Below are 14,465 nucleotides of genomic sequence, written 5' to 3'. Positions count from 1 at the left end.
CTTTGCCGGAGCGCAGCCTTCTGCCAGCGCGCTCTCGGCGGTGGTTCTCAGGGGCGCCGCGGGGAGCACCGAACGCACCCAGGGCGGCTGCGGAAGGAGGTCATGGAAGAAGGAGACTGATGGAGGGGGGGAGGCCGCCCTGCTCCCCCTCTCCCTCCACAAGCGCTCTGCGGCGGCCCCCGGCGCCCTGCCTGCCCGGCACACCCGGTGGCTGCCGCTGCCGGGAGCGGAGCGGAGCGGAGCGGGCCGGGCCGGGCCGGGCCGGGCCTCACGCACTGCGGGCGGGGGGAAGGGTAACCGCTTCGCAGCGCAGACTGTGCATGTCCAAGTGACGCATTGCAGGTACGAATCCACCAATCAGCGCCCTCCTTCTGGAGGCTCTGCACTCATCGGTATTTTTTTCTAAGATCCTCTTCCGCCTGGAAAATAGTTCCTCAGCCTGACAATCTCCCACCCCCACCCCGGCGCATCCCCCCCACGCCCTCTCCATTCTACAAGCGCAGTCCCTCCCTTTCCCTTACCTTGCCCCTTCCTGCGCTGGGCCTGGGGGTTTGGGGGCAGAAAGGGGATGCGCTCGGGGTACGGGGGGAGGGGGGGTGTCGTGCCCAGATGAGCGCGAACAGCCGGAACTTCTTTCTCAGCTCTGTTCCCCGCAGAGGAAAAGAGGAGGGGGGAGGGAGCGGCGCGGAGCGATCCGGGCGGGCTGTGAGGAGGTTTATGAGGCACTGCTGGCGGGCAGGCAGCGCTCAGTGTGAGGCGAGCCGTTGAGCGGGCTGGTAGCTCGTGAGCCCCGTGCAGCCGTTAGCTTCCACCACACCCCACAGCCAGGCCGGGCCACCATGGTGAGTCCCTAGGCATGGGAGCGCGGCAGGGCTTTGCGGGTGCTGGTCCGGAGTTTGGTGTGTGGGGCAGGGGGATGCGAGTGCTTGTGGCTGAAGGGTGGGGGGGAGGAGAGGGGTAAGTGGTTTGGTCGGTGTGGGGCGAGGTTGCCTGTATAATGGGGGGGGGTAGGGGTGAAGGCGTCTGTCGCTGCGGCCATTGGGCGCAGCCCTGCAGTGCGAGCGGGCTGGGGCGGAGGGTCCCGCTCGGAGGCGCCGTGTGCGTTGGAAGAAGCGGTAGTGGTGGTGGTGATGGTGGCCGGATACCGCCCGGGTCCCTTTCCCGCCGAGGCAGGGGCGTTGGTGCGGATTCAAAATTCAAACTGCCACTCGGTCCGAGCGCCATGACGCTTTGTCGGGGCGTGTGTCGGTTGGGGGGCGGGGGGGAGCGGCAGATAACGGTTCCTCCTGGGAGGAGATCCGCGAGGGGGGAAGAAGCCTGCCACGATGGCACCAGCTCCGCTTTCTTATCGCTTCCTCTCCCCCCCCCCCACCTTTCCCTCCCCTGGAAAGCCGGCGTGTGCGGCTGAATGGGGCTGGGGAGCCAGCGGCGCGGCAACGGCTGCTGCGAGCGCCTAAGATGTCTGGCTCGCTAGCGAGGTGTGTTGCGCCTGGTAATAATGCAATGCGGAGCCCTGCAGCTTCTGAGCAGCATGATGATGAGGGGCAGGCTGCCTCACTGCACCATCTCCCTCCTTGCTAGACCTGTTGTCAGCTCACGTTGGAGCCGCTTTCTCCTGCCGATTTCATGATAACGCCTTGCTGTCGGTGGCTCTGTTGAACAAGGAATTATGGTGGTTTTTTTTTAACAGCTTTGGCTTCCCGTTTTGGGCATTGCGGTGGACATTTTCTTGGTCAAGCACAGTTTTTCCTAGCAATACGTTTGTTTAGGATTTTAATGAAGTGTCGAAATAAAATGTGTTTTGTGGAATTGGAGAGTTGTTTCAAATTCGGTTTAATGGATATGAGTTTAGCGAGTTTTTTTAATTAAAACATGTGGATGCTGAAACACGTACAAAAAGGAACAGTTCTGTCGCAAAAGCAACACCAGTGACCAATTGCTTAATCTCTGCATTAAGAGAAGATGCAGTTGAGTGGAATTGCCTTTTCATTCATTACATGGGAATGTATGTATGCTTTAAAAGAATCAGATCACTGGCAGCTTGCTGTGTGTAATGTGAACGATGGGCGCTTAGAAATTAAGTGTATCTTTAAGTGCTCTCTCTGGGCAAATAAGTTAGGTGAACAGAATCCTGAATCTGTTCTTTTGCTTGAATTGTAAACCTGTACAGCACACAGTCTGTAAAGAAAAAAAAACTGAATCTAGCAACAAAAGCCTCTTACTGCATGTAATCATCGTCTGTACAGAACCAAAAATGGTGTATCTTCAAGCAAGGTCTATATAAAAGATGGGTGTGTCCAGGAGGCACAGTGACACTTTGACTGTGGTTATAGTTATCCGAACAGACCAGACTGGCTAAACCTGTGAATAATGTTGTCCAATACCGCACATGCTAGATAAAGCAGGATTATTTGCTCCCAGAATAAGCTAACCTACTATTTTAGCCCTTATATGATAGTCTATTTAGTCCTCATTCTTAAATTAATCTTTGAAGAATAGAACTCTCCATTCAGACCAAACACCTGTGAAATGTACTGAAATGCCATGTTGTGGAAGGAGACAGTGTTGTCTGTTCTGTGATGTGCTGATAGCTCTCTATCAGGCAGTGTTAGTCAGCTCTCTTGAGGATCTTCCAAACTGATTACAGCATAGCAGCTACGACTGTAATGGAACACTACCTCTAGAGGCTGCATGTGCCACTGAAACTGCTGCAGCACAACAGCTCCCCTTCTTTCCTAGCAGGCTAAGATTCTTTGTCAGGCCCTCAACACAATCCGGGGGTGGGGGGATGGGAGCCACTGCAGTGAAAATGAAAGTGCCGCAATATGAATTGGAGAATGCCGTGTCAAAGCTGTGATGGGTTTCCTGCCTTCACCAGAGGAGGTTTTCAGGTGGATCTTGACTGTAGTAAGGGGCATGTCAAAACTCCAGCATAGGGCAGGTTCCTATTATGATCTGTTAGTTTCTGAAGTTGGTTGCATCGCTGGAGTTGTGCATATTGCCACATGTGTGATGCATGAGTGTTTAGCTTAAGCTCAGGACGAAGAACTCCAGAACTCTAGGAGTCCCCAGTAGCATGGATCTGGGCTGATAGCCCTCCACCTGAGTGGCATAGGAGGGAGCGATCTGGCAGCCTTACTGGCTCCGCCTTTTACTGCTGTTGCGCAGCAGTCCCTGCAGAGCCTAGCACTCTAGAGTACAGATGGTGTTTGTTCAGCCTTGCCCCACCTCCTAGCTTATCTTTCAACTGCCCTATACCTGTGGCTTCTAATAAGCAGTGTGTTCTCAAGCTCTGTACCTCTTTAAAGGTACTGACTAAGCTTAACCAAATTTATGGTTAGTGGCTATAGGATGTTTTAAGTTGCTGGAAGTTAGAGAGGAAGAGTTCAGGAACACCTAATATCTTAAACATTGCTTAATGTCGTGTCTCTATATAAAACAGTATGTGACTCAACTTGGTAACTCATAAGTATTGACCTAAGTAAACTCGGTTCTTGCTACTTAAATCTGATCTACAGCTTTCTGTGGATATAAATAGCCTACAGAAATGTAGCACATCATTCTCTTCACTCAAGCAATAAAAATGTAAATAACATGCAAAGGTATGAGTGAGTCTGTGCTAATGATACACTCCAGATGAGCAAAAAATCTCCTAGGCTTATGTTAAGTGCCCAGCAGAATGCTTCCATCTCAGACTAATGTTGAGTTGGTGATGTTCTCAGCACTGTTGCTACTGCCCTAGACTATCTCAGGGTGTTTTTTTTGTTTTGCTTTTTAAACCAGTATTGAACATGTGTGGGAATACTTTCTACAGCTACTGAAATCGGGACAGGTGGAGTCTGTAGCTGCAAATATCCACTGGCTGCTTTTTTAAAAAATTACTCAGTACTGTGGTCTTGATGCTCAGGTGAGCCACGAACAGTCTGAGAACCCCCTGATCATAGCCTTTACCTTGGGCTGTTGCTGTACTGCATGTGTGGTACTGTGCAAGAATAGTTTAGCTCTTACATGGTTTCTTGAGCAGCTTGGGTCACTTCTATTGCAGGAAGAATAACCAGGAGCTGGTAATGTCTAAGTTGCTACACAATATGGAAATGTAATTCAAATTGTAAAAAAAAAAAACCAGGTGGTGTATATACATTTTCTGAATTATTTCATTGGAAGATAGCTAATGTGTATAGAGACCTTGGTGGGCACAGCTAATAACTGAAAACCTTACTAGCTGTCAGTATTGAAGTAATCCTAAAAAGGTGCTTCTTGAAGTGATCACAACAGGAATAAAACTAAAAAAAGTGGTGTTGCACTTTGGCAGTAAGTGTATATTTTCTGTATTTTTTTAAAGTGGTTGGTTTTGACTCTTCCATGGAGTGCTATGGGATAATGAGCTCAAGGAGCTTCCTTGAAGAATATCTATGGCCTGGTTACTGCAGCTGAACTGAAGCTATCCAGAATTTGATGAATCTGCTATCTTGAAAGCCTAGGGAAAGTACTTCAACAGTTCTCAAACACTTGTGTTCTCTTTTAAGAGTGAAGCCCATCTTGAGTTTGGCCTCGAAGACTAAGGGTTGTTTTTGGTTTTGTGGTGTTTTTCTTATTGCTGTCAAATCCAGTTGATTTAAAACTTTTCAGTGATGAAACAAAGGGTTAATTAACTGATAAAGCAATTGCATGTCTTGCACCACTGAAGCTTTCTCTAGTGATCCTGTAAACTACCTGATGCTACTTCAGTCAGTAGACAATGCTCTGAAGAAAAGTCTAGACATCCATATGACAAATGCATTGAAATTACCAGTTTGGGCTTAAGCTGCTAATACTGATTATAGATTGTTGGTTTTTTTTTTAATGATCAGGTCTTGGACATGAAGCTTCATGTTAATCAAGGGATGATTTAATTTTAGAGAAGAGTACATCTTTCTAATTATGGCATTTTAACTGAGCAGAAGAGAATAGTCAGCCTTGAATTTGGGATTTAGGGGTTACTCTCACATTACTTAATGCTGAATGCTTTTGGTCTAAAAATGAGGTTTGCCAAAGTACAACTACCACTAGGCTGCTGCGTTACTGAGTTTAAAACTTGTATAGAGGGGCATGGTGCCTTGAGTTTTTGCTAGTGTTGCTTGGTACACATGTTAATCTATTATTTGAGTGTATGAGATACTGCAGGGTCAGGAAATGAGGGCAGGCTGCCTGTTCTTGCTTGGCAAGCAAGCGTGACTTTTGAGCTGTGCTTGTTAGAGCTATTTCAGAATGCTACAGATAAGTGCTGAAGAGCAGCTACCATATTCAGAATTCTGTGCCTTATTTTGCCTTGAACTTTTGCTACAACTATAATGATATTCTCTTTCCTTGCAGGCTGATCAACTGACAGAAGAGCAGATTGCAGGTGAGGTTTTTATATGCTGTGTTGCTACTCCTGCTTGACCTGGCACATCTCTTAATCCAGTGACTGTGTTACACAAGATATTTAGCTTTCTTAGGAACTGAGGAACTATTGTGGAATATTTCCATTTGTCTCAAGTTTTAAAGGCCTATCTACTGGAAACTGAAAGGGGTGGGGAGGAGTCTCTGGTGAAGACTTGTAATCTGGAGTGCTCTTCTAGCAGAAGGCAAAAATAATTCACTTTGCAGTCTCCTGTGTCAGGCATGTTCCAGTGTGACTGGTTTTGATGACAGCAGGGGCTGGCTTCTTGATACTCCATATTTGGAACTTCACTGTGTGCTTGGGTACAAGTGTTCTGTGCACTGTTCTAATGGCCTGGCACTTGATTTGAAATGCTTGAATAAATATGCATATCTTGTGTCTTAGTATTTTCCCCTTAACAGTCATTTATGTATGTGCACTGACAACTATCTGCTAGTGGCTAAAATTTGATTGTTGTCTCCTACTCATGCAGGCTGCACAAGCTAGTATCTGTCACTGCTCTCTGAAGACTGATCTCAGCTCTAATAATTGATGTGACTTAAAGCTGGTAATGCAGAATTAGGCCTTGCCATGGACATTAAAAAACTTCAGGGTTTTTGACCTGACAAGTGTGTAGTGTTAATACTAGAAAGTCTTGGTGTGCATAACTGTCATGTGAAAAGATTTTAGAGGGTGTTAGGGTTTTGCTAATCTAATAGTACTAGGTCACGCATACAAATAACAGCCTCTAAGAGGTAGTGTTATTTAACTGTGGTGTAACTCTTGAAGACACGGTATTAAACAGAAGTGTCATAATGAGCTAGTTTGTTTTCAACATAATTGCCAAATTTGAAGTGTAAGAACATTCTTTAGCTTTCAGACTTCACAAGCTTGCTTTAATTCATAGGAGACTAATTATGGTTTTGTGGAAAGTCCTTAGTCTATTTACTTGTTGCCATGGTATTGTCTTATGAGTAAACACAAGCCAAATCTAGTTCAACTGTAGATTATTTTGTGCGAGTGTGGAAGTGGCCTACATATTTTAAGGGGTTTGTGATCAGTTTAGTTGGGGCAGGCTTTATCAACTGTCACTGCTATGTCTTCCGTAATGGTTCATTGTTTCAGTTTGTAACTGTAGGTGCTTTATTAGTTGATGTAGCTGATTATGGAATATAAACAGGAAGCTTATTAACACCACCTTGGGATTAGTGCAAATGTTAGCTATTCAGTAATGATGGTACATTTTTCAGAGCCAAAAGTGAGTATTAATAGGCTTGTCATACTGGAATAGAGGGGTTTCATCTGTGTGAAAAGAGTATAACTTTGTATCCAGTGCAAAATGGCCTGCCACTTTCAGTTTGACTGTAGTATTTCATGAAGCAAATGAGTCATCAGGTAAACCATAAACCTCTGATACGAAGACATAAACTGGTCTGTTGGAGAACCACTCTGAGTACTGCTTAGGAAGGGTTTGGTTGCAGGTGTCCAAGCAGTCTACTTAGTTCAGCTGTTGAAGGCCAGTGTCTTGTATGGGAAAACAATCATAGATACAGATTGTGTTTTACAGAGACTGTGATTTTTATAAGCTTGAGCCCCCTTACCATTCCATTTCAACTAAGCTGAAGATATGTAGCTTTTGAGTTAAAGGTGGGTGCTACAAGGTAGAGACAATACTTCTTTTCTTAAATAATAGGCCAAAGTTATAAAAGCAGCTGTTTCTATGCTTAAAACTACCTCTGAAGACCATAATTACAGCTGTTTAAGATTTCAGTTGTTCTTATATCCTTTGGAATTCATTGGTTATATAGGACAGAAGGTCCTTGCCTTTATATAGCTAGGGATGAAAGACTTCCCAGGTCTTGTTCATATGAAAGACTGGTTTTGAAAGTCTAGTGTCAATGCTGGCTGCATTTCATCCAGTAAGAGTTAAGAGTTGCCAAGTCAAATGGGTATCCCTTTGGTTAAGTGTTGTATTAAAAAAGCTATACAGGTCAGAACCACGTGATGTGGGTAGTTGTGGGGGTGTGACTTCAAAGATGCTTTGTCCCAGAGCAGCTGGTCCAGTGAGCTATACTCCTTCCCCTAGGTCTCAAAGGTCTAAATGGGCACTGAACAAGTAGGCCTGTGTGTGGTGTTTGTTCTGTCTTAGTGTGTTGTGGTTCTCAATTGGGAATCTAACCACAAGAGTGACTTAGAATTTATTTCATAGTAGAAATAGTCATGTTCAAGTGTTGAGCTCCTGGTAGCTGTGAAGAAAACAATTGACATTCTCCTATAAAAGTTCCAGACATAGCTGGCTAAACTGTATGAGGGTGGGAATGGTAGTTCTGGTTCAATGAACATATTAGGTCACTGAAGACCGCCACTTCATCTGGAAAGGTGATGTGGTACAGGCATGCCTCAGAAGCTATTGTTAAATAGAACATTTTGAGCTAGGGTGTTAGAGGTCACATTCTGTTGGACCAGCCTTTCTTTTGTGGAGCCTAGAAGTAGTCTTTTCTCAGTGCAGTGCAGTTCTCGGAAGGCTGAAGCTTTGTAGGCTGGCCTGAAGATGAGTGTTTTCTGCCAGCACTGCCCTTGGGTTTCTGGCAGGTTAGCCTTATCTAGGATACAAGAGAATTTTCATTTGCAGCTTGCTATGGAGGAGTGTTGAATACAGGGAGGATTTGCTTTAAATGCTGCATGGAGTGATAAGATGTTTAGGTGTGGGAGGTGTGACTTATAATCTTATGTTTCAGAAGCCAGAACCGAGTTGCTCACTAAGCGTCAGTGTTTCATAGCTGCCTTCACTGGCCATTGCTGTAAATCCTCCAAAGCTATGCTAGGTTGTCATAGTCTAAACTCTATAGGTTGTGACTCCTTTGTTCTGATTACTGAAGGTGATTCCTAGATGTAGTTGAAGAGGTATTCTAATTGTGTTCGGAACTCAATTCAGCATTTCAAACAGGAGTATGCTGTTGATCTTTGACTTGCTTTATTGCCTTTATGGTTATTTCTCAGCCTAATGCATCTTCGAGTAAAAGGTGAAGAGTTGTCCTTTGAGTGATTCACCTCAGATGTTCAGGATACATCGCTGCCCATCTTGTAGAAAGCAAGTCTTCTGATTTTGCATAAAAATTGCTACTTTTTCTCAGCAGGGTCATTGCAATACTGTGAAGGCTTTGTTCTAGTGACAGTTGATCTTCAAGTAGGATGAAGTGGTTAACAGCTGAACATTTAGAATTGCACTTTAGTATCTGACTCTCAATAAAGACTCAGTGCTCCCCTTGTGAGGTCCTTCTTCTGTGATAGACTACAAACTTCTCTACTAGGCTTGACCTAAAAGCCTTTTCTTCCTTGGTGTAAAGCTTTACTCCTGGTAAACCTATTTGTTGCCTGAGCTAACTGGAACTGATTCCAAAGACTGTTTGGATGCTACTGTAGGCACAGGTTATAGCTGCCTGTTCGGGTAAGCCTGTTTCTGCTTCGTGGTTATACAATACTGGCTTGAAACTATTTAATCTGGTCCCGTGGTAGCCTTGCTCTGATTCTTATGTGCTAAACAGTGGGAGTTGGCTTTTGGAACACTTCAGGCTGTTAGATGTAGAAGAGTGTTTTTTTCCTGGATGGGACTCAACCATGGCTCTGGTATTATAACTGCATTCATGAACTATAAAAAGCCTATTTTTGTAGTTGTGTTTTTAACACTTGCCAGCTTGTACTCACCTCGAGTGTTTCGGAGTATGAAATGGATGAAGTAGGACTTCATGTAGTTCATGTGAAAACACAGCTTTAACTGTGACTAATCCTGGTCTGGGAAGCCCACCATCTGGAAAGCTGGCTGCTTGGAAATTCTAAAAACTAATTCTTGAGAGTGTTTTTGATGCAGGAGCACCCTTGAGCTAATATGTTCTTCAGGGCATGATCTCAGATAACTTGAAAGCTGTAAAAGGATCTGAACTATACAAGAGAACAGCTATGTTTTTCATGTTTAACTTTTATATGAGCTATTACAGTCCAGTGAGCAAGTTTAAGGTCTGTGGCCAAAGACAAACAGATGGCATGGATTAAAACCAACTCCCATTTTTGGACTGGACAATTAAACATGTTATGCTTGTATTAATATTGCTGGCTACAGTACAGCTATTATAGAGGGTTAAGAGGTAGCATGGAAATGCAGTTAAGCAGTGTTAACAACCTTTTTTTTTTACTAGTTCCGTGAAGGCTGTTTCAGCGTACAGTAGCACTGATGTAATTTTCTAAGCAGCCTTTCAGAAACTAAGATGCCAGTGGCTTTCCTCCTTGATCAACTGCCTGGAGTTGTGTACATAAGGAAGCTGAAAAACTGCAGAAGTTCATTGAGAGAGAAGGCTGGAGGAAGTTTCTTTGCAGCTAGCTATGGCCAAATGTTAATACCTATGGTGCAGGTCCTACAGCTTCATGTAGTATATGTTGTTCAGGTTTCAAGCCCAGCAGAACTGAGTTATAATGAGAATTTGGGTTTAGTTAGTGATTATAGCTTTTCCCATTGATTTATCTTTATTAGTAATAGAAGTATTAGTCACCTGTAGCAGTTGTATTTTAAGTACCGCTTTTCAGCTTTCTCAAAGTAATCTCATGTTTCCTTGTGAGACAAACAGTTCCTACCAAGGATGTGGATCATTCTAGTTGTAGATAGCTATTCCTTTCAGCTTTGTATTAGGGATCCTTGTTTGAGATGCATCTGAGTGCTTGTGAAACAGATGAACTTCCATCTTACTTGGGTCAAAATTTGGTTGATTAGATTGGCAGGATGTTTTCCAGATGCTGGTGCTTCCATATTGGCATTACAATTAAACTGGACTGAGCAGTATACTGAGATTTTTCTGAAGAGAATGACATCAAGTTCTGTAATTTACAACAGCGAGCAGTAGTGGATTCTTACATGGTTAAATAAACCTAACCTTTCAAAGCTGAAGGGGTTAACTCCTTTTTTTTGTTGTACAGAATTCAAAGAAGCTTTTTCACTATTTGACAAGGATGGTGATGGCACTATAACTACAAAGGAGTTGGGGACAGTGATGAGATCGCTTGGTCAGAACCCCACAGAAGCAGAGCTACAGGATATGATCAATGAAGTAGATGCTGATGGTAAGGTTTTACTAATAACTAATGCAGTAAAATGTCTAAAACTTGTTTTTATTAACAAAGTAACTGTCTTGCAGGCAATGGCACAATTGACTTTCCAGAGTTTCTGACAATGATGGCAAGAAAAATGAAGGATACAGATAGTGAAGAAGAAATTAGAGAAGCGTTCCGTGTGTTTGACAAGGTACTAAAACATTTACCTTAAATATTTGTTAATGAAGCTTCAGTGACTTCTAAGGAGCTTCCTCACTGAATTGAGAGGTATCTTCAATCCTGTGATCTAGAACCCTCTAGGTTACCTAAAAACCCTGAAGTTCAAGTCTACTCTGGTCACCTGAGCATCAAAGGAGTCATCGTGATAGTGAATGGTACTATCACACAGTCACTTGCTGATACTAAAATACTTTTACAAGAATTGCAGTGAAATTGTTTAAATATTCTTAAAATGGTTCTCTTTCATAATATCAACACTTGGATATCTAGTGTCCCAGCTAGGATGTTATGCCTAAAAGTGGTTTCTGAAGGCCTTGTGGCTTTGTGCTGTCTGCCATCAATCAGGTGAATGAGCAGCCTGTGTTGTAAGAAATGGTGCTGGAACCAGTCAGTCACATGACTGAATAGGCATCTGTCACCTAAAAAGGCTTCAGAAGATGCTGATTGCTTTGTCAGTGATCTATACATGCCTTGGATAGGACAGCCAGAGTAAAATGTGTTGGATAAGTTATTTTTAAAATGTCTTTTTAAGACTTAAGATCCTGAAAAATACCAAAGGTATGCTTACAGCTTCTGTTCGCTTTGTGCAGGTGCTAGTGTCTAAAGCTGTGTTAACTCCTTAATGTCCAACTTGCTCTACAATACTCTTAACCTACAGTTAAGTCACTAGGCCATAGGCAAGTCTATTCCAGTCTTCCTTTTCTCCTCCCAGGATGGCAATGGTTACATTAGTGCTGCAGAACTCCGTCATGTGATGACAAATCTTGGAGAGAAGCTAACAGATGAAGAAGTTGATGAAATGATTAGGGAAGCAGACATTGATGGTGATGGTCAAGTAAACTATGAAGGTAAGGAGTTGTTAACATATTCTTTTTGCGTAGCACTTTCCATGCCAGTGATTGTGTTGATGTTGATAGCCAAACCAAATTTAAACAGGGCAATGTTCAGATGAGATCTTCTCAACGCTTAGTGTTCCTTTAAGCTAATGTCTTTTAGTTTGTACACTTTGTACCTCTAAATAGCTTTAACCTTGAGTGCATTAATACCTTTGTGCCAAAGGCAAAAAATAACTATTCAGCTGTGTAAGAAATAACTTTCTAAATCTAATGATGTCTAATGACCATTAGAATAAGGAAGCTAGCTGAGATGTTCATGTACTGTTTTGTTCACTAATGAGCATTGATCTGAATGTAGGAAGTCACTCATTTTTCATTAATTCTCTTAAAATTTCCAGTTCAAGGGGGAAGGCTCCTAAAATACCCAGAAGACTTACTAAATGATTTCACACAAATTGGGTGCAGCATTTGCTTATTTTCATTTCCTCCTTTCTTCCTGGTATTGAAACTTGAATGAAGTCATGCAAGCAGGAGGAGTTCTGTTAGACAATTACTTGCAGCTCAGAAGGACTAGGCTTGGTTTCATTTTTAACTTTCTGAACATCTTACAGAAAGGACCTGGGGTGTTTTCAGGCAATACATTTACTGTTCCTGAGGGGTAGGTGTGGTTTCCTTTAAAGGCCTTTTCTGGTTGTGGCCTCAGGATGAGCACTCATCTGCAAGTGAAAGGCATTTTTTATGAGCAAGGCTACTGCCTCATAACCGTACTTGCAGATAGACTGTTCAGAGGCTGGTACTAGAGAGGGCAGACATCCCTCTTCTTTCCAATTGCTCTTTTGAAACTTCAGCAACCAGTTAACTCCTCATAGATTCCCGGTTTCTTTTTGTTATTGTACCTAAAATTATAGTTCAGCAAGATGAGTGAAAAATCCTATTTTGTGGGATCTAACTTTCGTTTTGCTGTGAATAAACAGTGATTCAGTTGCTTAAAGCTGGCCAGGTGAGATAGGAACACTTGTGCTCTTCTGCTTTGAAAAACAAAAAAAATAGAAACCTCTGCAGTGTCTTGGTTGTACACCTACTTAACTGATGGACGCTTCAGCACAATTTCTACTGATCTTAGTCATTCTTGGGTATCATGTCCTTGTCTGTATGTCAGTGGGCAGGAGGACCCTGTGAAGTTTCATTTTTTGGAAGTAAGGCAGTTCTCCAGTTTGCTGAGGGACCAGCTCTTTTTGATAAAAGTAGAGGCATTTTGCCATTAAGACTAGGAGGAGTTTAAGATGTGATTGGTGGATAAAGGGTACTGTCTTGAAGATGCTCTTTTGAATATAACCAGAAGTGTAGTATTGAAAATGTTAGCACTAGTAAGGCAGGTCACTTCTCAGATCTTGCAGTTCAGATTTTTCTTTGAATAACTCATGCAATTCTTTCCTTTTGCAGAGTTTGTACAAATGATGACAGCGAAGTGAAGACGTTGTACAGAATGTGTTAAATTTCTTGTACAAAATTGTTTATTTGCCTTTTCTCTGTTTGTAACTTATCTGTAAAAGGTTTTTCCCTTACTGTCAAAAGAATATGCATGTATAGTAATTAGAAGGCCATTCCTCCATGTTTTTCTCCTTTATCTTACTGTCATTGTTCTGATTTTTGGAAAATTGATCTAAGTAACAAATGTTGCATGTGGCTTACTCTGGATATTTAAGCCCTTCTGCACATCTGAAGTTAGATGGAGTTGGTTAACTGAGGGAACATCTGGGTTACCTGTTTTTAAAAAAAGTAGCTTTCTTTAGGAGATGTAGGTATGACTAGTGTTACAAGTTACATAAAGTAAGCTAGGGTTTACCATGCATTAGCAATTCCTTAGTTAAAGTGACATGCTGGTTCTATTTCTCCAGTATATAAAGGAGCTTATTCCGCTTTCTGTGATGGAGGATAAGGACTCTTGCAGCTAACTGCAGGATAAAACCATGTGACTAGTATATATACATGTGGCTAATGCACTGTAAAAATCATTCTCCTGGCTTGCTTCACAGTAACTTGTTTGTGGCCATACCTGTAACATGTTGTTGAAATGTGGAGTCTTAACATTGTGGACGATTGACAGTCAACAATATGAAACTTAAGTTGCACTAATGCAAAACGGGTGATTTATCCAGGTACTCGTACACAAGTTTTTTTTGTACTGCTGGTCCTGTACCAGAAAACATTTTCTCCTCTTGTTACTATGCTTTTTAAACTTTGTTTAGCCACTTATTTTAAAAAATCTGCTTCTGGCACGATTTGCCTCAAATCCATTCCAAGTTGTATATTTGTTTTCCAATAAAAAAATTACAATTTACCCATACTGTTTCAATGTATCCTTGAATTATTTACAGGAATTGTTCAATACCGTTGCTGCTCTGTGTTTCAGTATGTAGCAGTTTGGTTTGCTTATGCAAATGATTGGCTGTCTTAAAATAGCTTGGAAGGTGAAAACTTAGTCCTTAAACTCTGGCCCTTAATAGTATTGTTGACTTGAAGAAGCTTTCTTACTAGTAGTTTAAAATGTATTTTACAGTCTTGTGTGGAGCTCGGTGCTTCAATAAACTTACCGTAGTGACTGGCTATGCCCACTATCTGTAGACATTGTGAACTGGATGTTGACCTAGTTCAATAGTTGACCTAAAATTAAAATTCCTTGTTCAGACAACTAAACCTGTTTGCTTTCTTTTAATTATTTTGGAGTTTATTCCATGTCAGCTGCTACATGGGGGTAACTTAGTCTCACACCTGGACTTTACTGAAACTCGTGTCCGAGTTGCCATTCAGGATGCAGTCACTTCAAAGTACAGAAGGAAGACATTTTCTTACTGGTAGCTAATGTGCATGACTGTGCTTCTAGCACTGATTTTTGTCAAGGTTTAGTT

General features: G+C 42.5%; 1 protein-coding gene across 1 annotated transcript; it reads left to right on the top strand.

Moving 5' to 3' along the window:
- Positions 1-705: 705 nt before the first annotated feature.
- On the top strand, positions 706-13,897 carry CALM2 (calmodulin 2). Its single transcript, XM_062637026.1, has 6 exons — positions 706-842; positions 5,353-5,383; positions 10,367-10,510; positions 10,585-10,691; positions 11,433-11,568; positions 13,000-13,897. Exons 1-6 carry the CDS (start codon positions 840-842, stop codon positions 13,026-13,028), a joined length of 450 nt encoding a protein of 149 aa, XP_062493010.1. The 5' UTR covers positions 706-839; the 3' UTR covers positions 13,029-13,897.
- Positions 13,898-14,465: the final 568 nt, after the last annotated feature.

Source organism: Pezoporus occidentalis, unplaced genomic scaffold (genome assembly GCF_034315485.1).
Source record: "Pezoporus occidentalis ecotype Australia unplaced genomic scaffold, CSIRO_AGI_Poc_V1 ctg50, whole genome shotgun sequence".
In the NCBI taxonomy this organism is placed as follows: domain Eukaryota; kingdom Metazoa; phylum Chordata; class Aves; order Psittaciformes; family Psittacidae; genus Pezoporus; species Pezoporus occidentalis.
The sequence above is the reverse complement of the archived record's forward strand: the minus strand, read 5'-3'. Positions and strand labels throughout refer to the sequence as shown.

Coding starts and splice junctions, on each gene's coding strand:
- CALM2 (XM_062637026.1), top strand. Junction 5,384..10,366: donor GACAGAAGAGCAGATTGCAG/GTGAGGTTTTTA, acceptor TTTGTTGTACAG/AATTCAAAGAAGCTTTTTCA. Junction 11,569..12,999: donor TGGTCAAGTAAACTATGAAG/GTAAGGAGTTGT, acceptor TTCCTTTTGCAG/AGTTTGTACAAATGATGACA.